The following is a 25,742-nucleotide window of genomic DNA, read 5'->3' as shown; positions in this document are numbered from 1 at the left end:
ATATCTTGGCTATTGTAAATAATGCAGCAGTGAACATGGGGGTGCATGTATCTTTTCAAATTAATGTTTTCATTTATTTGGATAAATGCCCAGAAGTGGAATTGCTGATTCATATGGTAGTTCTATTTTTAATTTTTTCAGGAACGTCCATACTGTTTTCCATAGTGGCTGCACCAATTTACATTCCCACCACCAGTGAACAAGGGTTCCCTTTTCTCTACATCCTCACTGGCACTTGTTATTTCTTGACTTTTTGAAGCAGCCATTCTAACAGGCATGAAGTGATATCTCATTGTGGTTTTGATTTGCATTTCTCTGATGAGTAATGATCTTCAGCATCTTTTCATGTACCTGTTGGCCATCTATATGTCTTCTTTGGAAAAATGTCTATTCAGATCCTCTGCCCGTCTTTTAATTTGGTTATTTGGTTCTCTGCTATTGAGTTTTATGAGTTCTTTATATATTTTATATATTAACCGTTTATCAGATATGTGATTTGCAAATATTTTCTCCCATTCAGTAGGTTGCCTTTTCATTTTGTTGATGATTTCCTTTGCTGTGCAGAAGCTTTTCAGTTTCATGTAGTGCCACTTGTTTATTTAAACAATTATTAATTGTTAAACAATTGTTAAACAATTAAACAATATCTTTTAAAGATATTTAAAAATAAAAATCCACTTTATATTTGTCCATGAAGTTAACATTTCCAGAGCTCTTTATTTCCTTGTATAGGGCCATATTTTCATTTGGTGTCATCTTCCTTTTACCTGAAGGATATCTAACATTCTCATGCAGGTGTGCTAATGCTGAATTCTTTTGGCTTTTATTTATCTGAAAAAGTCTTTATTTCACCTTTGTTTTTGAAAGATGTTTTTGCTGGATGGAGCATTTTAGGTTGAGGTTTTCTTTTTCACTTTTACTACTTTGAAAATTTTCTTCTGCTGTCTTCTCACTTGGTCTTGTAGCTGATGAGAAATCTGATAGCTTCCTTATCTTTGTTCCTCTATACGTAATGTGGGTTTTTTGCTTGTTGCTTTGAAGATTTTCTCTTTATCACTAATTTTGAGCAGTTTGATTAAGCAACTGATTTCTTTTTATCTTACAAACACCATGAATCGTGTAACTGGTTGTGCTTCCTTCTTTTTCATTGATTGACAAAAACTCAGTTCCACATTTCTGCCCCAATTCATGAATGCTGTATACTCTCCTCACCTGAGCCTTCATCATAATTCTGTTTATCTTCTCTTTTCCCTGATATTTTCAATTTTTCATCCTGTTGCAGTATATATATTTTCTTAATTTTATTTTTATAGTCACAAAAGTAACACATGGTCTTTGTATTAAGTTAAATAATTCATATATACATAAAGACAGTGCTAGTAATCTCCCTTCTCTACCACCCGCCTCACTCAATCTCACCCTCCAGGTTAATGATTGTTAACAGTTTTTTTGGAAAACTTCCACATCTCTCTGTGTACTCTTGTAAACATATCTATAAATAATAATGTATTTATTTTATTAAATCCCTTGAATCCTTTATGGGAAAAGGCAGGATGTGGAAAAGAAAGGTAAATCGGAAATGTTTAATGGTGATAATGATGATATGGATATAGAAATTTTTGTAAATATTTAGTACCTGTTTCATCTTTGAAGGCTGGATTTGAAGCTCCTTGGGAGGGCCAACTCCGAAGCTTATAGTCCAGAACACATAGGACACTCTAGCTTCTGTGTCACACAGCCAACAAGCTAAGGAAAATTATGACCTTGGCTCTTTTACAGATAATCAAAGACCTGCAGCTGCTGGGGTTGGTGGCAGCCCTGGTAATGACTGATGTGATCCTGCTGATGACATGGGTACTGACTGATCCCATCCAGTGCCTCCAGATTCTTGGTGTCAGTATGACGGTAAGGGGTCCAGTCCCTGGAGGATTTAATTCCTGAACTGGGGGGACTGGCTTCTGTGGGTACACAGGGGTCATCCTCCCAGTAGCATTCGCTGTGTGGTTGTCCTCTCAAGGAGAAGATAAATGACCCAAAGAGGAGGGAGAGTCAGGAGCTGAGGCTGTCGTGAATGCCTTGCCCCAGGTCTGCAGGGAGGCCTACCATGCCCACCGCTCCTCCCAGTGGGAGGCATCTACTCCAGACACTGGAGTCGGCCTGGCAGTTCTCTCTGCTTCCACAATATTGATAACGAGAACTTTCACCTACAGGAAGTTGCCTTCCTCTAATTGTTGGGGTAAAAGTAGCATTGTGAGGTGGTCTTTGGAGTCAGTCAACCCTGGTTCAGATCCCTCAGCTCTAGCACGTACCAGCCATGTTTCCTTGGGAAAGTCATTAACCTCTCTAAGTCTGTATTTCCTCGTAGGTAAAATCCAAATAATAATACTACCTATTTCTTAGGGCTCTGGTGAAGATTAAGTGAAACAATACAGGTGAAGAACTCAGTTGTGCCCAGGACATAGAGTGTTCAATTAATAGAAAGTATTATATGTCTCCAGCCTCACAAGGGCCTGAGGAATATAGTGGAATCTTGACGTTGCAGATTTAAAATTTAAGGTTCCAACTGTTAACAAATAGCAGGAACGTGATGTGAAATAATTTGTAGTTTTGCTAGCGCACCAGTTGGAATCATTGTGGTGGCAAAGCAGATGACAGAGTGGTAAGCCCTACAGCTGCCAAGCATCCACATGTCAGCCCAACTTCATTGTCTTTTCCTCCAACTCATAGTCACTCTCATTGGGATTCTAATGGAGTCAACTAAATTTTATAGTTTTTATGTACTAAGGGGAAAATTCTGTGCTGTAGAGGAGTTCACCTCCAGGATGTTCACAAAGATCTGCTGTGTGTTCCTGGCAATTGTGGATGTCCTAGGTCCTGACTCTTTGTCCCTCATAGGTGACAGGGAGAGACGTGTCCTGCTCTCTGACCAGCACACACTTCTGTGCTTCCCGATACTCCGATGTCTGGATTGCTCTCGTTTTGGGATGCAAGGTTGGTAAACACATCTCCTTGGGATACAATCCATCTCTCACCAACAGAGTGGATATGAAGTGGGAATTACAGAAATCAACGAAGTGATTTCTGCAAAGAATCTTGAAACCAGAGGAGTCCTGTTGATGCGTAAATCTAAGAGCCTTGACCCTTGTTATTTCTCTACTTTTAATTTGTTTTGGGGGTCACTTTTCCAACTCTTCATTCAGTCTTCCCCCAAATCGTGTGGAATTCACCCACTGTTTCTCCCATACTTTGGTCTGGTTTTTTAATCGATTTGGCCTTACCATTTTTTTCCCCAATTCCTGCAGGGGAATTATAAAGAGATATTCTCTCCAGCTTAATCTATTCTCTTAAATGCCCTTTTCCCCCCCTCTGTGTATTTCTCCAAGGTTGGGTCCAGAATCCTACTGCCTTTCACCCACTAACTTTCTCACTGTGGTTGGAGGCGAGCTGGCCCTAAGACAGAGGACAACAGCCATGGCGTCCTTGGAGTGATTCCAGCTGCCTCAGAGTGTCTCCCATCCTGCCCTGAATCTCCTATCATTAGACATTTGTCTGTGTTGAATGACAAAAGTAGGATATTATTTCCAGAGGGTACCAGATACCTATCCAGGGCACTGAGGGAGGTCTTTAGAACCCACTGTCCTGTCAGCTGGTTTTCAGCTTGGAGGGACAGAGACTCTGGCTTGGGGGAGCATAGGGCAGGCCTCTTTCAATGAACAGGGCAAGCCCTGCATAGCAGGAGCCTGCCTGTTGACTCTCAGGACCCAGAGGCCTGGTTGACTGCTGGCAGAGGAGGAGTTTTTGTAGAAACATGTGGTCTTTAAAGGTAAACTTTACTCATTTCACCACCGGGAAAGTGTTCAAGTGGTTGCTTCTGAGAAATAGCCCTGGGGGTGGGCAGGACTGGGACAGGGAAATGTTGCTTTTCAACTATGTACATCTATTACTTTGATAGAAATATTTTTAAAAGAAGACACTAGGAGATGAACAGCTCTTGATGTCCAGTTTCTTGCTAATGGTTAAAAAGTGAGCTTCAGAAATGACAGAACAGGGTTTGAATTCTGACTCAGTCCCTTCCTAGCTGACCCGGAACCTCATTTAACCTCTCTGAGCCTCAGTTCCTTCAGACGTAAAATGAAGATGATGATGATACCCTCTCAGAACCAGTCAGTTTCAAAAGAGTTAGTGCACATTAAGAGTTTTCAACCACTCCCAGCCCATCATCAGAGCTCAATAAATGTTAGATATTGTTGTTATTCATCTTCTGCTGCCCCCGGGACAGTTCTGATAAATGCTGTGCCTCCCCTGGTTCCTCAAGTCCCTGTAAAGAGCACGTCCTCCCCAGCACAGGGACTCGGCACTTCCCCCATAGCAACTCACTTTGCGACTCAACTTGTTTATTTTCTCCATTGCCTTTTGTATAATCCCATTTCCGTTTTATTTCACTGTAATATCTTTCCGTAAGACGAAGGAAATAAAAGGGAAAAAGAATGCTGAGCGTCAGGAAACCGACTAAGCTGGACCCCATGGGCTCCCTGGTCCATGAGCAGTTCCTGGGGGGACCCAAATCTCCACGTTAAGTTCCAGGACCCCCTACCTGAGCCTGTCAGCCGCCCCCACCCCACACCTAGCCGTGGTGGCGAATGACGTACAAGCGACATACAAGCATTGGATGTGATTCACTGAAACACAAGTGGGGATGTATAGAAGCTTTATTCCTACCTAGTTCTCTTTTGGCAAGAATTTTAATGGAATTAAACATTTTAATAAAATCAGAGTTGAACATTTCAAAACCGTAGCATTAATTTCATTCACCCTTGGTTGAATTACTAATGATCCAGCCCTGTCAAATGCCACCTGATGGCGTCAGTTCCCCAAAAGTCAGGTCCCACTGGTCTCCTGACTTGTGTGTCTTCTAGTCTTTGGAGATCTCTGAGTGGCCTCGTTTGGCCCTCAGGCCTCTTTTTGGACCCCGGGCATTAGGGGCATCCAGGAGGCATCTCTGCCATGTTGGCTCCTTCACTGTCGGCACAGCCAGTCCTCCAGAAAATCATCCTTAGGGCCGTCCCTGCAGGTGGGGATAGTCAGACTGTATGATTTCAGGGTCACTGGCAGGTTATCGTTAGTTATTATTATTATTTCTCCCTTGGAATCCCCATGGTTCCCATCCCAACCTCATCCTCATGACATCTTCACCTTCTGGTTATAAAACATTTACATTTGTGTGCTTGCCTTAAATCTCCCTACCAGACTGAGCTCCTTGAAAGGCAGGAGGATGACTTATTCCTCTTTGTAGCACTGTAGCTGTACACCGAGCATGACACTTTGCACAGTCAGGCGAACATATGTTGAATCTATCCAGTATTATGCATTATTGATTAAAGCTTTGATTTCTGTTTAAATGCAGCTCCTTCTAGGAGAGATAGCACTTTAAGGTGCTGTGGATGATTTTCTCCTTAGTACAAATGAGAAATCTGAGCACAGGTTTATGTTCATGGGAAAGAATAGGACCCTGGGTTCCTGGTGCTGGGGGCGGGGAATGTCCCAAAGAGGGTGACGGGTATAGATGGAGCCTCTGCTGCCTGTGCCTGCCTCGCAGTCTTGTCTAGGCCCCAGCCTGCCTTTGTTCTCCTCTGTTTCCACGCTGCATCTCCCATAAACACCCACTGGCACAGAGCCGCTGCTGGCCTATAGAGCTCCTTTGTGTAAATTAGAAAAAGGCATCGCTTCTAGGCAGATGCAGCCTTGCAGGTGCAGGGCTTGGCAAGCAGATGGTGCCTTTGGGAAAATTAGAAAAAAGAGCCCCTTCCTCGGGGCACTGCCCCTGCCGCGGCACATGGCTTGACAAGCAGACCCCAGGGCTGTTTCAGCTTCCACATGCCCTTTAGCTTCTTGCAGTGCAAAACCCCACAGGGACGTGGCAGCCCTCACCGCCAGCTGCACAATACGCCCTCTGCCCTCCCAGTGCCCGGCAGCCCACTGGCGCCATCCTGTCATGCCTCGTCCAGGCAGAGTCCTCTCTGATGGCTGACTTGCTGACCTCTGATAAACTAATTTTCAGTGAAGGAGAGGAAAAGAAAAGTTTATTAAGCACCTACTAGGTTAAGGGGCCACCCTGAGGGTCTTCCCATGTGCCATCTTAGTAAATCCTCATGGCAACCCTGTAAGGGCCATATTTTTGAGGAAGTTGGTCCCAGCCCTGCTGCTCTTTGACCCCAGCCTGTTGTTCCACTTCTCTGAGCCTCTGGTTCTCCTCTTCGCCTCCAGGGTCTGCTGCTGCTGTATGGTGCCTACCTGGCTGGCCTGACGGACCACGTCAGCTCTCCTCCTGTGAATCAGTCTTTAACCATCATGGTTGGGGTCAACCTCGTGGTGCTGGCTGCTGGGCTTCTTTTTGTGGTCACCAGATACTTGCACTCCTGGCCCAACCTGGTCTTTGGACTCACGTCTGGAGGCATCTTTGTTTGCACAACCACAATCAACTGCTTCATCTTTGTCCCCCAGGTATGCTCTAGGGAGGATGGGCAGTCCTGCTAGTCACTCCAGAGGCTCTGCTGGGCATGATAAATTGCTCACTTTGTCTCCCACTGAGACTTTTGGGTACCATTTATTGGAGAGTCAGAAGGAAGGCAGGGTTCCCAGTGAGCTGGCTCCCTCTGTTCTCCCCTACTCGCCATCCTGAAGAAGGACAGCTCTGCTCCCAGTCAGCAAGGAGGGAAGGCCAGCGTGGCCGAGCAGTGGCGGCAGCCTGTTTCCACCCCTGGGGAGCTGCCTCAGAGACCTGCTTTTCCACCCACCCTCCAGTCTGTCTCACTCATCCCCAGTCCCTGCTTCATCCTGATAATGTCGTTTCCTTCACTCGCCTGGACACGAGGAACCTTTCCTTCTTTCCTATTTGGGATTGCAGATATACAGGGCAAAACTCATTTGGAATTTTATACAATTTAAAATGCTGTTCCTTTCTTTTTCTTAGAGGAAAATGTAGAACATTCTTTTTCTTTTTACAATAAGGAGAAATAAAAACTAAATAAAAATGTGTTTTATATCATGGGGATTAAGAACAAATCAAATGAGAGAGAAAGATAGAAGCAGAAAAGTCCAGACAGCAGAGAGAAAGAAAGGGAGTTCGAGGGAAAGGGGAAGGAATCCACAGGCTCTGAAAGGAACGTGATGTGAAATTATTCCTCTTATGCCCGTGGGTAGCACTGAGCCACGTGGGGCTGAGTTAATGAACTTGGCATTAAGCACTTTCCCTGTCTCCCTTCTAGTTCTCTTTTTCCTCCCCCTGATGCCTCCCTCGTGTCACGACTCTCTCCAGACCCCATCCTGATTCCCATGGCAGCTTCCGGTTGACTGTGAATGGCTTCTCCATGAGGGCGCTAACCAATCATTAAAGTGTTGGCAGATGGAAGGTTACGGTGTATTTATAACAGGGAAGGGTGCCCTCTGGGGCATGATGGTGTGACAGAGTCACAGGCCCTTTACTCTTCTTCCCTTTCATAAATTCTCATTAAAATATTCAACAGAATAAACAAACATGGAAAATCTGTAGCAGCAGTACTAAAAACCAAGGATAGGTATTGCCTCTTTGCCAGAAAGTAGGGGAATTTTTGCTAAATCTTAATGTTATGAGAACTAGATTGAAGGAGGCCATAGACAGCTGAGGCTTCTTGCCTGGGATGTAGCAGAAACAGGCTATGAGAAGCAAGGTCTGTTCCTCCTGGGAGATGGGGAAAGGGGGGTGGGGAGGGGCCTTTTGGGAAGCCCACCCCTTAGGCTTGTGTCCGACATTGTTGATTGGTAACCCAGCCACTCATTGCCAACCCCTTTCTTCCTTGCTCACCTCCTCTATATAGGCTGAAGTTGCTTAACACTTGCTTTGCCAGCCTCCCTTATAGCTGGGGGTGCCCATGCAACACAGTTCTCAGCACTAAAGGTTTTCTCAGAGGCGTCTGAGAAAGCTTTTGCTTTCCTGAAAAAGCTGTAGGTGTGGCTGGCATGACTTCTACTTTCTTCCTACCTTGAATGTTTGTGATGCCTGGAGCTATGGCAGCCATTTTGCCAAGAGAGTGTATTTACTATAGTAGGAAACTAGAGCTCGTCCCATATGACACTATAAATTCAGGGGGAAAGGACCTGTGAAGAGATTCTGCAGTTCACAAGAAGAGGACCACAAGCTTCTGAAGATCTGGAGAAGCTGCCTTCCTCTGAAGTGAAATAGAGGTTTTTAGAACACAGCTAATTTGTCTTGTCAGTGACTTAAAGGATATTGCCTCTCTTCAACTAAAGCAAGCCATCATGAAAGGGACAGAATCTTGGATCATGAAATATGGAATAAGGATGAAAAATATCGTGTTGAATTTAAAACCCCAATAGAAGCATTGAATAGGCATTTGGATATGGCAAAATACTGAATTACTAAATTAATTTTAGGAAATGGGAAACAAGGAGACAGATAAAAAATGAGAGACTAGATAAGAAAACATGGAGAACACACCTAGGGATGCAATTTGGAGCTGAAAGACAACAAAATAATTTGAGGCTGAAGTAATCACCAAGGAACAAGTAGAGGAGAGCCTTCCTGATCTCAAACAAGACCGCCATCGGAAAATTGAGTGAATCAGCAACCTCCACGATGTGGCCCTGCTTATGTCTCCTCTCTCCACACTCACCTCTGTCCCTCTTGCATCCTAAGCCTCAGACACAAGACTTCTACTCTCCTTGGTGGTTGAATCCTCAGCCCTATGACAGTACTGATATCTAGGTACACACCCGTCTATACTCAGCCATAAAATACGGGAGGAAGTTCCCCTTGGAATCTGACTCCCTGGTTTGAACTAAGCAACAAGCACTTGATTTGTTGAGGTGGAGCAGAAATGGAATTTTTAGGGCCTGTGGTGGGAGGGGTTTAAGAAAGCAAAGGCACAGATGCCTTAAGGGCAGCTAGGCGGCGCTAGAGAGCTGGGTGGAATGGATGACGTTACTCAAGAGGCCAGTGGACCAAGTAGCATTCTACACAGGCCCTCAGCAGATGCCTGAGTGTTTCTGCCAAATACTGAGGTCATCACCAGCAATGAGCCAGCCTCTGCTTTTGTGACCTGATGTGACCCATCCCCACACCCTCCTCCCCCTTCCCTCCCTCCACCTCTGAGAGGCAGGTGGGTCCTGAGGAGAACATTGTTTTCTCCTCTAAATCCCCAGTGTTTCATCTGCTCCTCCATGAAGGTCCTTACGACCTTCTACTCTGCCTTTTAGTTATCTATATATGTCCCAGTGTCCCTACTGGACAGATGAGCTTTTTAAAGGAAAGCTGCCTTCATTTGTTCATGTGTCCATCCATCCATTTATTCACTCTGGGAACGTGCAGTTAACACATGGCTCCACCTCTAGGTTCAGTTGGGAACAAACATGAAAGGAATTATAAACTTGTGTTAAGTATTTGAGGAAGGCATGTTACATGATGCTGAGGAAGGGGTGCCCCAACCTGTCAGGGAACTTGATGACGCCTTCTCAGAAAATGGGGTATTTGGGCCCAGTCTTGAAGGAGGAGTAAGAGTTGATTGAGCAAGTTGGGGAAGGGCAGTGGGTGGCATTTCGGATGAGGGAGCTCCATGACCAGAGGCAGAGGAATGTGACAGAGAATGCAGTATATTTGGAGCACAGAAGTCTTTGCTCTTTTTGAAGCACAAATTGAAACAAGGGGAGTGTGGCAGGAGGTAAGAGAGACCCATAGGGTGAACTTCTGAAGGCCCTGCTGTATCCTGTGAAGGATTTGGGATTTAATCCCCCGTATGAGTCTCCTATTGCTGCTATAGCAAATTACCACAAAATTAGTGGTTTAAAACAATACACATTTATTATCTCATAGTTCTGGAGGTCAGAAATCTGAAATGGGTCTTATTTGTCTAAAATCAAGGCATCAGTAGGTCTGCATTCCTTCTGGAAGCTCTAGGGGAAAATTCATTCCCACGCTTTTTCCAGCTTCTAGAGGCCACCTGCATTCTTTGACTCGTGGCCCCTTCCTCCATCTTCAGAGACAGCAGTGTGGCATCTTCAAATCTCTCTTTCTGACCTCCATTTCCATTGTCACATCTCCTTTCCTAACCCTGACGCTCCAGCGTCCCTCTTATACTCTTGTGATTACATTGGACCCACCTGGATAATCCAGCATCCTCTCCCCACGGCAGAATCCTTAACTCAACCACATTTACAAAATCTCTTTTGCCATGTAAGGTAACGTATTCATAAGTTCCAGGGGTTAGGAGGGGAACATCTTTGGGGAGCCATTATTCAGCCTGCTATACCCACATAGCCCAGAGGCTGAGAAAACAAGAATATGCCTGTCCTTCTGGAGGAAGGGCCATGGAGAGGTCCTGACTTGGTGATGTGAGGGTCATTTATAGCCATCTTCCAGAAAGCCTGAAGGGTCAAGTCTTAAGGACCTGGATCTTCACAAATGGGGATCTATGTGGGGAAGGAGATTTAGTGACGGGGCACCACCTGGCTCCACCCGGCCAGCTGAGGGTGAGACAGACCAACAGCCCTGGAGGTGCCCTTTTCACCAGTGTCGAGGAGTTCCTCCAGCAGCCCTGCAGAGACGGCTCGGACGGGGGGCTCCAGGAGAGAAAGGAAAAGCTCTACTGCTAAGGAAATGAGGGGGCCCCGAAGGGAGCAGAGATTCTGCCACACTGCCAGGGTCAGTGGTGGGAGAATAACACCGGAAGGTCTCCTCCCTCCGCCCAAGGCCATAGGGTGGCCCTGCAGTGCCAGGCTCCAATAACTCCTGAGTAGGGCGGTGAGCGGACAGTACCCTAGGGAGAGGGCCTTCGAGAAGGGCGTCTGAGACCTGGCTTGACCTAGCACAGCTCACACAGACTCCCAATACCACAGACGACTCATGCTGAGTCAACAGAGGACCTGAGAGGACTTGGGTGAGACTGTGGTGTTGAAATTGATGGCAGGATTTAGAATCCTGTCTGAGATTCACCAAGTTTGGGTTACACTCCATAGTCAAAGCTTAATGGATGTTTGAGGAGTGAGCAAAGAAATCCCAGGATCCCTGTGAGGCTCTCCCCAGACACCTCAGCAGCATTTCTCTAGAGCTGAGGCGCCAGAGGGCACATCACGGGACTCTTTTTTAAAGATTTTAGTTTTCCTGTTTCTCCCCAAAGCCCCCTGTTACATAGTTGTGTATTTTTAGTTGTGGGTCCTTCCATTTGTGGTATGTGGGACACCACCTCAGCATGGCTGGATGAGCAGTGCCACTTCTGTGCCCGGGATCTGAACCAGCGAAACCCTGGGTCGCCGAAGCGGAGCGCGCGAACCCAACCACGCGGCCACGGGGCCGGCCCCACTAGGACTCTTAATTATGAGAATTTCTGAGGGAAAAAGAGAAGCCTCCGGCACTGTGGCCTCCCTGGCATTCACGTCATTGGCGCTCACCACATAGAGACAGTGTCCCAAAGGCTCAGGAGCATGCCCTTTTTGTGAATGTCCTACGTTCAGGTCCATCCCTGTTCAACTAAACCAGCCCGTGCTTCCACAGATTGTTCCTCAAAACCAGTTTCTCCTGAAAAGCTTTCCCTAGGACCCCCACAGCCAACAGCCTCTCTCCTTGTCAGCCGCACGAGGACATGCGGTGTGGCACAGCGCCCTGCTCACAGCTGCGGCCCTGCTGCTAACCGCTGTGTGGCCTAGACGAGTCGTACTCCTCCTGAGCCTTTCCTCATTCGTCAGGAAAAAGGACGGTCAGATCTCAGACTGAGTGTCGTATCATTTGTATTGACAATCGCGGTTTCCTCTCTGTCTGAGTCTTGATCACTGGTTGGGGTCAGAAGTGCCCCAGCAAGGAACTGGGTTTTCAGTAGCAGTAAGCACACCATTACTCAACAAATGAGAATAATTAAGAACAGCTACATGCAACTAAAAGGAGTTTCATTGGAATCATCCTGTACAGGGTTTAGATTACTTAACCCTGTGATAGCTCCTAAACTCTTGCTTGCGAACGTGTCTCTGGAAATATCCGTCAACGCTGGTTTTCTTTCACCAGGCCAGCAACGGGTGGGTGGATGGGTCAAGCTAAGATTGTTCTATTTCATCTACCTGTCATCTTCTTCCTTTGCCATTTTTTAAACTACAGAAGCTTGACATTCTCTATCCGTTCTGTCCTTACTCTCTATGGAACTTTCCAGAGTAAAGTACATTTTAAGGAAAGAATAGTTTGTACATAAGTGTGTCTGTGACACTGTCATTCCTTGATGTTTTTGAGGAAGAGTGAGAGAATGTGGTTCTGGGTGTGTAATTAAATGAATAACATGTGTTCTTTTATCTAACAGCTGAAGCAATGGAAGGCATTTGAAGAGGAAAACCAAACAATTAGACGCATGGCCAAATATTTCAGCACTCCCAGCAAGGGCTTCCATACCCAGTATGGAGAGGAGCAGAATTGCCACGCGAGAGGAGAGAAAGACTCCATGGAAGAACTCCTCACAGAAGTAAGCAAGACCCCGCCTGGATCCCCTGTAAAGAAGAACTCCAGTCACGCACTGGTGGGCCCCAGATGTCTCATTGCTAACATTCTTTCTTCCCCTCCCGTTCCTCCCCTCCCACTCCATTAGCAGCAAGCAAAACCTCCATATCTCCCCAGTGACCCTCCACGGCTCACTCTCACCCACTTCATTCATTCACTGAGCAGTTGTGTGTCAGGCATTGTGCTAAGTGCTGATGAACAAAACAAATACAGTCCCTGCCCTCATGGAGCTCACAGCCTAGTGGAGGAAATAGATATGATCAAGTAAACATATAATTATAAATTGTGATAAGAATTATGAAGGAAGAAATCAGAGTGGTAAGAGAGCACAATGGGTGGCAAGGGCAAGGGAATCTAATTTAGAGTGCTCAGAAAAGACTCTGAGCTAAGAGCTGAAGGTTAAGTACAAGTTGGCCAGGCAAAGAGTGCAGGGAAAAGCATTCCAAGCAGGGGGAACAGCATTGTAAAGGCCCTGAGAAGTGGTGGATGCTAGCTGCTTCTATATGATACATTCTTTCTTTACCCAGAGTAGTACCCTTATTTCCAAGATCTTATGGGCCCCTTACTGTCTTTCCCAGGTTCTAACTAGAAATCTCAATCAACCTACCAACTCCAAAAGTCAAGAAGTACTAAAGATGGAGAGGAGGGCTGAGTGGGGCCTCTGAATATAATAGCAGCACCAAGGGAGGACCAGGCCACCCCCAGCCCTTCTTTCTTCTGTTCTTGAGCCAGATTTGGCACCTCTCCCAGAACTGGGCAGTGCGATGTGGGCTTGAAGGAAGCACGTGGAAAAGCCTGAGGCTGCGCTGCCTCAGAAAGGAGGCACAGGGCCCAGAGGAATTAGTCAGTTTTTTCACACTCACTAAATTCTATTCCATATTTTTTTCAGGACAGAACAGACCTGAGTAGATGCTGTTTGGGAAACTATGCTTCTTTGTAATGGGACTGACACCTGGGTAGCAATAGTTTCTGTGTGAGAGGGTGGTGTGATGGGAACCCAAGAAATACAACCAAGGAGGGGACTAACCTCCCCAGACACCCACTGTCCGTGGCCCTCTAGTCTCTCACGCATACCCTCACTTCTGGACCCTTTTTATCCATCACAGTAGTACTTCTTCCGTTTCTCTACTGTTTATAAAGCATCCAGGACCTTCTTCCAAAGCCAGATTTTTTCCCACCTGGCAAGGGAGTAGCATTGCCTTTGATACGCTGTGATGTCTTCAAAGAAGCATCTTTTTCAGCTGAACAGAAGGCCAGAAACTTGGCGAGAACAACCAGGATGGTTTTCATTCACAATCAGCTAATGTTGGAACAGCCAAGTGGCCTGACTCTTTAGCCTTATGGTAATTTGTGACGTGCTTTTTGTACTTCTGCCATGCTACCCCGTTTCCCATGCAGTGACGGCATCTGCTCCATCCAGAAAGAGGCCTTGAGTCTGCCGAGGAAGGGACCTAACAGGGAGCTGCATAGGCAGGAAAATGCCGGCCTTCTCCTGCAGCAGCCGACACCTGGAACATCTTTCCCAGAAAAGGCCTGAGGACCCGCAGCCGTCCCAGGGCCCCGTGGCAGGCCTCGGGAGCTTCCAGTATCTGAATCCCAGCTTCGGCACTGCCCGGTAGATAAACACCAGCATCTCCCCTACCTTCATAGCTGCACGGACCCGGACTCCAGCTTCTCGGTTGCAGTTCCCTCCCGCGCGGCCCCCTCGGCTGCCTGGTGTCCTCTTCTTACTTTCCCATGATCTGGGCAGTCCATCTTCTCGTTCTTGCCTCCCTTGCTGCTATGGCTGGGGATCCCCCAGAGGCTTTTGGGGGCAGCATCCATCAGTGACTTCCCAGGCTGTGTGAAGGCCAGCAGATCGAACCTCCCCCGAGCTTGAAGAACCTCCTTCTGCACACCACAGCGGAGGAAACTCACCTCTGCGTTACTTTCCTTCCTTGAACTGTGCAAACAAGAGGGCGATTCCATTTCTCCTTATGGCCTGCACCTCACGAAACATGCCTGTGGACGTTTCATTTCCCCAGATGTGCCAAAAGTAATAATTAACAAGCTCATTTAAATGCAGCTGTCGTGGGAGGTCAGATTTTGGTTTCACGCTGGCCGTGCCTCACGCCAGGCATGTCATTAGCATGTAGTCACGGCGAAAACAGTCTCACTTCCTTTTCGGAAAGAAGGGAAATTTACTGTTTAGGCTGACGTTTCTAAATCTGTCATCAGCCAGCTTCAGATGTTTGGTTTGCTGGGAGAAGAGTGTTCTTCCCAACTCAGTGTTTATCCTGTTTTCCTACACTCAAAGGAATTTGTGGATGAGGCACAAAAAGGCAGCACTCAGTGTTCACTTGCTGGGGTGGTTGTCATTTGCTGGTGGCTTCCTCCTAACTCTGTGAGGCAGCAGAGGCCTCCTGAAGCCAGTGTGAGAGTGTGCAGGGTACGCTTCAGGAGGAGGGGCTGGAGAGGAGGAAAAGGGCTGGGGTCCCTCCTGTGCAGCCAGCACAGTCACCCCTATGGGATCCCCAAAGAGATACTGGGCACCACCCAGATATCGTGAAGAGCTGGGATGCATGCCTCCATGTTACTCAGTCCTCTGCCCCAGAGAGTCCTTGAGTCATCTCTGCGCCCCAGCAACGCCCAGACCTTACACTCTGCGGGTGAGGAAGAGGGGGGATGGGTGGGCCGGTGCTCAGCGGCAAGTCCCTTCTGCTGGTTCACTAGTAACTCAGTGGTCCTGGACTCTCTCCTGAGGATAAAAGAACTAGACGAAACCAGGATGAAACTGGGAGTACCAATAATCAGAAAAATCACCTTCCTGCTTATAAATCGGAAGCAGTGGATGTGCCTTGGAGTTGCTGCCAGAAGACTCGTGCTGGACTGGTTTATTCAAGTTACTGCTCACTTACAGGGTCACTTCTGGGCAATGCTCCCATATTACCTTGAAAAGAAACCGCAGGGTCAGTCCATAGGTGACTTGTATCAGGTATCCTGAAGATGGGAGACATCCTTTTATTTCTAGGGCATCGTAAATGGACATCCACATGCTCATGCTCAGCTTCTAAAGAGGATGGCAACAAAGAGGCAGCATGCTGGTTTTCGGACAAGCGCTTCCTAGAACACGATGCTGTATTGTACCTTCCCAAACCCTCGACTCCGTGCCGTCTACCCCGAGACCATCGGTTCCCCTCCCTGCCCCACTGCCTTTGAGCAGCAGAAATTTCAGAAGGTGGACATAAGGTCTGGGCTCGAGAATCAGCAGCTATATCACTGTATCAGCTGTATCAGAGGATGCTCAGGGCACACCCACCACCAATCCTCCTCCGCCTTCATGCCCCATGATCTTGCAGTTAGAACAGGTACACCTCTGCACCTCTCATCTGCCTGCCCTCCCGGGCACAGCCTGTTTATCAGCTAACAGCCATGTAGCAGGTAGGCAGCTCAGTAGCAGAACTGCCCCCGCCTCATTCATCTTCTGGGCTCCAGTTCAGATCTCCTGATTCAAGCGATCAGGGACTTAGTGCCAACGACCCTATTTTTTTGGAAAAAAAAAAAAACCAAAACTTCTCTAGTAATTCTGGTGCCTGTGCTTCTTTAGGAGATATTGACAGCTGATAGTGCCGCATGGTAGCTTTGGCCTCCCAACCCCGGATCCAGCTGAGGGAGGTGATAACACCAACCTGAGGTTCTCGTTGGCCCCCCTCGCTCCAGTCTTATCCCTTCAGCCCAGGAGTCTCCATCCTTCTCTCTCTTTTTTCCCATTTTCTAGTTTGTTTAGCAAGAGGCAAAATGCTTGTTTCCCCATTCATTCATCCCCTTGAGATGTGCCTCAGATTCATCTGTATTTTGCAAAAGTGTGATAAACCCAGAGTTGGGCCATCCCAAACTTTATTCAGCGTGGGGTCCTGTGGAGTGACCTGGCTCTGGCAGTTCTGAGGGAAGGTGAGAGGGTGCTGTGGCAGCCAGCCTGCAGCCGTACGAGCCTCCTCTGACTTCCCTTCTCAGTGCCACACAGTCTGGGGACCTAGGTGGCAGGGACTAAGATCATCCCACAATAAATCATGGTTATCCCCTAGTGAGCGCCACGTGTCAGTTATCGTGCTACACGCTTTACTTGCATCAACTCATTTCACATCATGGAGGCACCTCCTTGGAGCCTAAGATCCCCAGTAGTACGCGGAGGAACGGGGAGTTAAACCAAAGTCTTCTGAGGCCACACTTTCTCCACCACAGGAGACAGTGTGAAAACCCTCAGCAGCATCTTTTATTAATGGTTTTGCTTTTATTTTACAGAAAAATGCTATGATTGAAAGTCTGCAGGAACAAGTCAACAACGCCAAAGAGAAGCTCATGAGGCTGATGTCAGCTGAGTGCACCTCTGACCTCCCAGAGTGGGCTGGCCCGCCTGCCGCTTCCCACAGCGAGGACATCCTGGCTGCGGCCTCCGCCCACAGCCGGGCAGCCCCAGGGCCTTCAGAATGCCTCTCTGACTCTCAGAATGATGCCAGTGTGGCCGCTCAGGACTCCCAGAGTACCTCAGTGCCCTCCTCCAGTGTGCAAAGCCTGGGGGGGCCTGGGAAGGAAGCCACCCCCGCCCCAGGGCAGGAGAACATTTCTTACTTGAAAGACTTTTCTGATCATTTAAATTTGGGCTGCAGCCAGAAGCCGCAGGCTGAGCAAAGCCAGGGTACAGAAAGAAGAGACGGGGTGCCCATGGCCCCCCACTGGAGTCTCACACCAGCTAGGGAAGGTCCTGTTCCCCAGAGACAGGGACAGCTAGGGAACTTAGAGGAGCCCCAAGAGCGGCTGTCCAGAGTCAATTCAGTGATCAGGGAGAAGCTTCGGGAAGTCTTACAAGACCTGGGCCTGGGCCCCGAGGCTCCCCTCCCCTCTTCCGCATCTTGCCCCCAGCAGCCCTGGCAGAGCAGTGCTACCCCCAGCCCCCAGAAGATGCCCCTCTCCAAGGAGCTGGGCTTCAGCCCATACATGGTGAGGAGAAGGCGGGCAGTACAGCGAGCTCGCTCATACTTCCTGGGCTCTGCACCCTCCTCTGCGGGGCATCGGGCAAATAGGACTGTTTCTGGGCCTCACAGTGGGCTAAATCTGCAGGAGTCCAGCCCCTACCTGCACTCCCAGACTGCTCATTCCAGGATACCAAGACCCTCTTCCAGGAAGCCTTTACTCCTCCCAGATCCTCAAGGCAAGCCGGGCACCCTGGAGGGCAACAAACTAAGCCAGCCAGAGTGCCCAGGGGCGGGAGGGAGCCGTGTAGCCTTTCCACACCAGGCTTCTGGTTCCAGCCAGGCACCATGTCCCGTTCCCCCACACCTATCCAGAGCGTTACCAGACCTGCCTGAACAGTGGCAGCTGCAGCCCCCGGGGTCCCCAGGCTGTCCCTCCCTGTCTTCTCCGTGCAACTACCTTGACACTGAGTCCAGCAGCTCAGACGAGTTCTTCTGCCGCTGCCACCGGCCCTACTGTGAAATCTGCTTTGAGAGCTCCTCTGATTCCAGTGACAGTGGCTCGTCAGACACCGACCTTGAGCCTGCTGGCAGGCTGGCTTCCTGGGAAAAGCTGTGGGCCCGCTCGAAGCCTATCGTGAACTTCAAAGATGACTTGAAACCCACACTGGTGTGAAAAGCAGCAGAGCAGGCTGGATATAGAGGTCAGTCCAGGACAAGCCGTACCAAGGCCTGTGGCCTTCGGGGAACAGACTGGTGCCCTGCGTTTGACCAACCCTTACCGTGTTCCAGCTGTGCTCGCTTGAGCACTGTGTTGCCCTGAGCACTTCTTGACCTATCAACAGAGGGGTTTTGCCTGTCTTGTTACTACCTCACAGCATTCCTGTAAAAGACTCCAGTTGCATGACCATAAAAGATACCCTTTGGATAAAAGGTACTGAATGAGCACAGAGGGTTTTCTGTCCAGGTCAGCCTGTATTTTACGAAACTCTTAATGTATACCAGAGGGATGGCTAGGTGGACAGACAGATTGAGAGATGGAAGGAAAATTTCTGCAGAACCAGAGTTGCGCACTGTGCCCCATCAAACTGGCCTTTTGGTGGATTGACCTGCTAGAAAGATGAGTCTCCTACATCCTTGAGGGTCCCTCTCTTGGCACGGGGTGGTTTTGTTTCTGCTGAAGGTTGTAAACAGCATCACCCCTAGGTTCCAGTTTCTGGCCAGACTCAGCTCAGAGACACCTCAACACTACCATTTGGTGTTTGTGTCTTTCCACCTTTATGGCTCCTCACCATCATCCCTGAGACTGTCGGATCTCCATGTGCCCACGGCCTACCCAGATCTCTCTCCTGGGCTCGATGACACTTGGGGCCCAGACTGTCTCCTGGTCCTGTGGCCCATCCCTTTGACTCTGCCAGCAGTGCCATTTTGTATTGTGGGGACACAGTCTCTGTTGGGATAGGGAGGCCCTGTTGGTCAAGAGGTGCTTTTGGTGCCATTGGGGTTACATGACCACTGACGGCTACAAAAACCGGGAAATAGAAAATAAGGAACTAGAAAGGAAGAAATAGGGGAGAAGAAGGCAGGAAAGAAAACAGGTTTTTGAACATTTACTTGAATCTGGCGTGGTACCTGGCAATGTTCAATCTCAGTAATTCCTTTTGACAACCCTGTGAAGTAGACACTCTCTTTCCCACTTTTACAGATGGGGAACATGAGGAATATGGGGAATGTGAGGGTTTGAGGACTGAGGTGACTTTCCCAACATCACGCCGCTAGCTAGTGGCCCATGTAGGACTTGCCCACAGCTCCTGGGACTCCCAAGTTGGCAGACTTCCCTGGGGACACATTTCACTCCTTCTGGGAGGGGCAAGCAGGCTTGGCAGACCAGCCAGTAGAGCAGGGGCAGTGTAGGAGAGCTGAGGGGCACTCAGCCTGCAGTCCAGGGTAACAAATCTGGGTTCCTTGCCTCCGGAAGCAGCCCTCCACTGCCTCACAGCCTCAGGGGCCCGCCCGCACCTCTCAGGGGAGCCAGGGAGGGGGGGAAGGATGAGTGACAGGACCTCATCTGCCGCCAGAGCCACAGGGAAAGCACAGCTGGGTCCACGTCACTTGTTGCTGAGCTGGTTGTTGTTTACAGGCCATCCCCTGCCACCTCCTCTGTGTGTGTGTCTGTGTGTGTACAGGTTTGTGTGCAGGAGTTTGGGCCTCATTAGATATGCTTGGAGGGGCCATTTGATTCCAAATGCCTCACAGAAGACTTATCATGGACTCTCGGGGGCTGCCGACACCTCATGAATCTCACACTGGACTGGGAGGCCCTCCCGGTAGCATAGCTTCTTCTATTGTTTAATTTTAAATGCAGATGTCGTAATTTATTCTGTGTGTGGGTTTGCAGTTTCTGCATGTGCTGTTCGTGTGCGGTCCAAGTGATGCCTTAATAAAAGAGAAATGGCTCCCAAGGCAAGTGTCTGCAGCAATTGTAGTCTCGTTGTGGCGGGGGGTGGGAGGGGAGCACAGAGAAGACTGAACCACCCACAGGAGTGGACACACAGCAGCTATCAAAGTTGCCACTGGCTGACCCTAGCTTCCAAGTGTGTCTTCTACAGAACTCCATTTACAACAGATTCTTCTGTGGTCTCCTTGTGCAGCTTCCTAGCAAGAAACACCTGCCCCAGTGGATAGAGGAAACTCGAGAGAGCCTTGACTCTTCCCACCCATTGGGCATCCTGTGGGTGGGCTCCTTTCCTCCCAGTGTGTCACCACCAGCAGCATCCCGTTCATTAATGTGGTCTGTGCACGCTCTAAACCTGGCAGTCCTTCTAGCCTTCTCACTCTCTCTGCTCCTCTACCCTCGGTCCCACCATCCCAGCCCTTCTACATCTCCATTCCTCTTCCATCCTAGAATTTCTTTTCCCTCTCAGTGCACCTTGTCAGTTACTCCTCCTTCAAGACTCAGGGGGAGCATGCATTCCCTCCTCGGCCTTTCCTGAACACCCCCAAATAAACTCATCCCCTAGTTTAAAAAAAGGATGTTTTGGGATCCCCTAGTTTAAGGAAAGGATGTTTTGCAGTCTATGTACCTAGAATGACTTTGTAACCCTTGCTAGACTTGGTTGAAAAGAGGGAGAATCTACCCTGAATTTTCTTTATTTGTCATTTCGTTCAAAAACTATGTGCCAAACACCACGACTGCCTGCCCCAAAATACTATCTCCACATCTATCGTTTACTCTGCACCACCCCCCACCCATTCCTCGCCAGCTCCTTCCCTAGGTCTTTTCCCCAAGACCAGCTAATCCAGTGACGAAATTCTTAAAGGAATGAGCATGCCATGACTTTGGCATGCTTTTGATTGTTATGCTCTTGAAGAGAGGGCAGTAACTTGTGCAAACAAATCCTGAAGAAGCAAGCATTGTTTCCGCTGCTGTCATCAGGGCCGTACATATCTCTGCCTGGAGCCAGGCCTGATTCTGCCCTGCTGATTGGAATACTGGACTTGGAGGTGTCCATTCTGATTCCGAAGTCTGTTCCTGTCTCCTGGCCTGTGCCAAACTCTCTTTCCTTAAAGGATTGCTTTGGCCTTCCTGGAGTTTGTGGAGGAGAAGAAAGCATCAGAGGTAGGAGGCATGTTTTAAACAAACCATGTTACTTCTAAAATGGTGAAGAGAAAAGTCAGTGCAAGTTCCACAGAATCTTTCTGTGTCTGTATCTATTTTATTATGTTTAAATATGTCTCCTGCACAGATAGCAGGCTCCTGAAGGACGCTGAGTGTGTCTTCTGTATCGTTGTATCCTCTAGAGTGGCCATCAGAGAGCTTTGCATAAAGCTTTGCCCAATAAATGTTTGATGGGTGGATTTCTGAGCAGAGAAGTGGATGAAACAAAGGAAGGCAAAGAACCTGTTCTGGGGCCAGCAAAGCAGCCAAAAGGCAGGCAGAGCCGTCTCGCTTCACTGCCTTCCAGTGATTTAAGAGCAAGAAATGACATCACTAAAAGACCCAGAAGCAACTGGATTCTGAAAATAACAGTCCCTTAAGTCTCTTAGAGGGAGGTTAGGAAGAGTGACAGAGTTAATGGAAGAGAAACAAGAAAGTCATCGTGATAAAAGGCTTCTCTTAAGGATGCTTTCCTCACAGGCTTGTAGCTGAGTAACAAGCAGTATTAGCAGGAGGACAGTCTGTTCATCTTTCTCACCATCGCTTTCCTGAGTCCCCTTTCTCTGAGCCACAAACAAAACAGTTTCTCTGTTCCCTCTGGCTGCTGTACTTTTCCCAGGAATACCATCTGGGCTTTTTTAAGGGAGGTCTAGTGCAGAGATGGTGTTTATGGGCTGAAAGCAGGAGAGAGCTTCCCTTTTGTCCTCAGACTTCGCTCTTCCTCACCTCTGGCACCCACACTCCCTGAATGTTCCTGATCCTACCATCCCCGGCCAAACTGCATTTGAATAAGGGAACATCTTGGGATGTTCAGTTCACAATTGAGGTCACAAAGAGACAGGAAGCGCGAGGGTCACGAGGGAAAATTACCTGTTATGAGCTCACCAAGATCGGGGTCAGTGTTCCCAACCCTCTTCATTCTTGGGCTTACCTTGGAATGTCTAAACGTACTAGCAAGACACGCAGGCTCAGAGAATAAGCACTTGGGAGAGACCCTGGAATGGTCCGTGGGTGACTAAGAGACAATCAGAAGGACAGGAAAAAAGAAGGGAAGGAGGACAAGAAGTCTAAGGAACGGAGAGAGATGGAGATGTGGCGATGGAGGGAGGAAGATAAGGAACAAAGGCGGCCTCTTAGCTGCTTCAGGGAACTGATGGCGGCAGTTGCCTCTCTGGTAGTGAGCATGCTGGCTCCGGCTCTGAGTTGAGGGAAAGTGAGGCTCGCTTCTGGAAAGAAAGGCAGGGCTACCCTCGCAGAGCCCTTTCTTCAGTGTCTATGTAACTGTGGGTCCATTTCTCTACTCTCCCCGTGAGACTGTGAGCTTCCCAAGCCTAAAACTTGTCATTCTCTTGGTGTCCAGCACCCAGCGCTGTCCTGGAGCATGATACTGAAAACAAGCAAGTCCCTTGTCAGAAGAAATAAGAGGAGTGGCCTAGCCAGAACCGTCTCAAGGGGGACCCCAGTGAGACCACTCATGAGAGCTGAGGTCACCTGGGGAGCAGGGTTCGGTCTCTCGGGTGCTGATTCACTTCAATTTAAATCCCCTGTGATAATATCTGAACCCTTTGTCAAAAGAAAGCATTTTAGATAGGCTTTCTTCTCCGCTGATTTTTGTACAATAATTTTCTACCCCCGCTGCAGTGACTGGGCTTCAAGTCACCCACATGTCTATGTGGCTTTCAGCAAGTTGCATAACCTCTTTGTGCCTCAGTTTCCTCAACTGTAAACTAGGATAATAACACCCATCTCATACAGTTGTTTTGAGGGTTAAATGAATTAATATTTATAAACTGGTTTGAACTGTGCCTGGCACATGGTACACATTATGTGTTTGTCTTAGAGAGTTGTTTGGGAAACACAGATTTATTAGAAATCCTCTTCATGTTTTCTTGCTTTAAAACCAAAATCCCCCTTCTTTGTGTTCAATTCATTCCTGAGGGAAGGGTCTTCTTTTTTTTTTGAGGAAGCTCAGCTCTGAGCTAACATCTGCCAATCCTCCTCTTTTTGCTGATGAAGAGTGGCCCTGAGCTAATATGCATGCCCATCTTCCTCCACTTTATATGTGGGATGCCTGCCACAGCATGGCTTGATGAGTGGTGCCATGTCTGCACCCGGGATCCAAACCGGTGGACCCTGGGCCGCCAAAGCAGAGCGTGTACACTTAACCGCTGTGCCACCAGGCCAGCCCCGGGAAGGGTCTTCTTAATAGATCTGGCAAAGTGAGGATGGCCCTTGGGTTCAGCCCACTTCTTGAGCAACAGAATTTTCTCTCTGAACCCCTTCTAGGTCAGGCTGCACTTACTGTGGGAGCATGTCCACCCCAAAACTCAAATATTAGGGCAAGCCTGGAGGGAAAGGTACAATTGGAAAGTCAGGAAATCTGATTTTTTTCAGGTGGAGCCAAGAGACATAGCTAATTTCCTTTATCAAAATATTATGCACTTTGTAATAGAAAAAATATATAGGATTTTATATTGCTGTTATGTGTCACTTAATATTTGTCCCATTTAAGCCTTATAACCACCCTGCAAAGTAGTTGTTGTTTCTGTTTTACACATGAGGAAACTAACTGGGAGAGGTTAAGCAATTTGCCCAACGTCACACAGCTGGTTTGAGGCAGAGCCAGGGTTTGAAGTGAAATCTGACTTGATTCCAAAGCCCTTTGGGGGCTCCCAACGCTGGTTCCAGAGCATGTGCTCCAGGCGTGCTACCAGAAAACAGAAGGAATTTCAACCTGGCAGGCCAGGGATCCACGCTGGAGGTTTTCTTAGGACACCAAAGTTTCCTTAGGAAACACAGGCTTGTCTGGTTCTGTAAGCCTATTGCAAAACCCTCCATTGCTGAGTCATTGAACAGCATCCCAGAGGCTGGAAGGGAGCTTTCCGAAGCTACCTGGTCACTCCCGCCCCCTTCAGGAAGTTCAATGCCAAATACACGTGATATTGAAAACAAGCAAGTCCCTTGTTTAAAAAGATCACAGCCAGTCCTCCCAACTGAAAGTTCTTTCTCAAATATTGTGCCCTTTATGTGGCACAGAAAGATGGTACTGGACAAGAGTTGCAGAAGACCCCATGACAACTAGAAGCAGCACAGAGCACAGATCTGTGAGACTGGGGCGGCCACGGGATCCCTTCCACTCGAATTTCTACTTTGTTGAAAAACGTTCACTGCTCCCACTTCCTGCAGGATGAACTCTCACCTTGGTTTGGGGTTCGAGGTCCCCCATTATGGAACTCGGCCCTCCCTTATTCTCAACTTGCCTAAAACTCCCCCTGCTTCTGCCGCATGGGTTTACTGTCTGTTCCCGGCGCCCACCTCGGGCTCTAACTTTGTTCACACCAGCCCCTGTCTCCCTCATTCTAACCACCCCAGCCTGAAGTGACCTTGCTTTCTTCTGACCAGTTCCAACTGGCCTCAGCATGTATTTGGCAATAAATCATATACTCCTGAAATGCCCGCTGACAACAATTCTATTGTCTTGGGCTGTTACATAAATCCTTGATTGTTAACTTTTCCCGTGGTCATTTCTTGCCTCTCCAACCAGAGACTGGAGGGCGACAGCCGTGTGTCACCCATCTTTGCGTGTCCGCGCCCGGTGCCTGACACCTCGTAGATTCCCAGTCAACATCTCTAGGTTTGTTTTGAAGACCGGCCAACTCTCTCTTTGCTCCCACTTTTCTGTTTGTACCAAGAGTATCTTGAACAAATAAAAAGGAATCTGGCAGTATTTTCCTTTCAGGCTGTACTTGAAATTTAGCCTTCTGGAGAGGCTCTGCTGTCTCATTATTGAGAGTCCACTTTATGCCAAGCGTTATGACAGGGCCTTACAGGTAATGCTGGAAGACACTGAGCTAAGAGGACCCAAATAGTTAAGATCCCTAAAACTCTGGACCCGATTTCCCCAACATCCTCAAAACAAACAAATAAAAACCAGCAACAACAAAAACCACTTCTCTGGATGGTTCCTATCTATGAACACCTACCGGAAGCCGAGGGCTCCTAAAAAGAGGGAGGCCAGGTTAGTTCTATTGCTGTTGCTGCTGCTCCCACCATAAAAGACAGCAGAGAATTGGAAACAGGACACAGATCTGTCAGCACATCCTTCTGACGTCACAGCGGGCACTGGTGCTCTCAGGAGAAGGAGGCCGTACCAGGGGAGCTTAGCCAGATATCTTATTTCCAGCAGTTATCCCTGCCACTCCAGAACTACAGAGGTCTCATGATGGCCCAGAGAGGCCTGGGTCTTGCAGCCAGAAGCCACAGCTGTCAATCCACCTCCTAAAAGGATTTCATCCCTCTGAAGACTTGCCTGCAGTTTCCAGGACATCCCAGATCAAGGTAGGGTCTTGACATTAGCCTTTTTTTTAAGTTCCCAAGGTGATTTTCATGTCCAGCCGGACCTGAGAACCCCTGGGCTTTGGCTCTGACCTCCTGGGATGCCAGAATGAAGTTTCCAGGTTCTAGCCATCATCTCCATCCCCATGCCTTGCTGGACCCATGGCCTGCAGCAGTCCCACTCGGCCCTACATAGCCCAGTTATGATCCAACACCTGTCTAGCACAGACTCCCCCACCACCTGGTGGTGGAATGCAGCCCCTCACATGAGCTT

The 25,742-nt window shown here is 48.3% G+C and overlaps 1 protein-coding gene across 3 annotated transcripts in view; it reads left to right on the top strand.

Annotated features, from left to right (window-relative positions):
- Window positions 1-19,940, top strand: part of GPR156 (G protein-coupled receptor 156) — an 86,059-nt gene extending 66,119 nt beyond the window's left edge. For 2 of the 3 annotated variants that reach the window (XM_014829606.3, XM_070508936.1), the window contains exons 6-10: window positions 1,780-1,905; window positions 2,896-2,991; window positions 6,265-6,501; window positions 12,333-12,491; window positions 16,808-19,933. In XM_014829606.3, coding sequence (XP_014685092.2) covers window positions 1,780-1,905; window positions 2,896-2,991; window positions 6,265-6,501; window positions 12,333-12,491; window positions 16,808-18,151 — 1,962 coding nt within the window. In that variant the 3' untranslated portion in view covers window positions 18,152-19,933. Of the gene's footprint in view, window positions 1-1,779; window positions 1,906-2,895; window positions 2,992-6,264; window positions 6,502-12,332; window positions 12,492-16,807 lie in introns of all 3 variants that reach the window. The other variant, XM_070508935.1, reaches the window with a different exon arrangement.
- Window positions 19,941-25,742: the final 5,802 nt, after the last annotated feature.

This window comes from Equus asinus, chromosome 5, assembly GCF_041296235.1.
Source record: "Equus asinus isolate D_3611 breed Donkey chromosome 5, EquAss-T2T_v2, whole genome shotgun sequence".
Classification (NCBI taxonomy): domain Eukaryota; kingdom Metazoa; phylum Chordata; class Mammalia; order Perissodactyla; family Equidae; genus Equus; species Equus asinus.
This window is presented reverse-complemented; position numbering and strand designations above follow the sequence as displayed.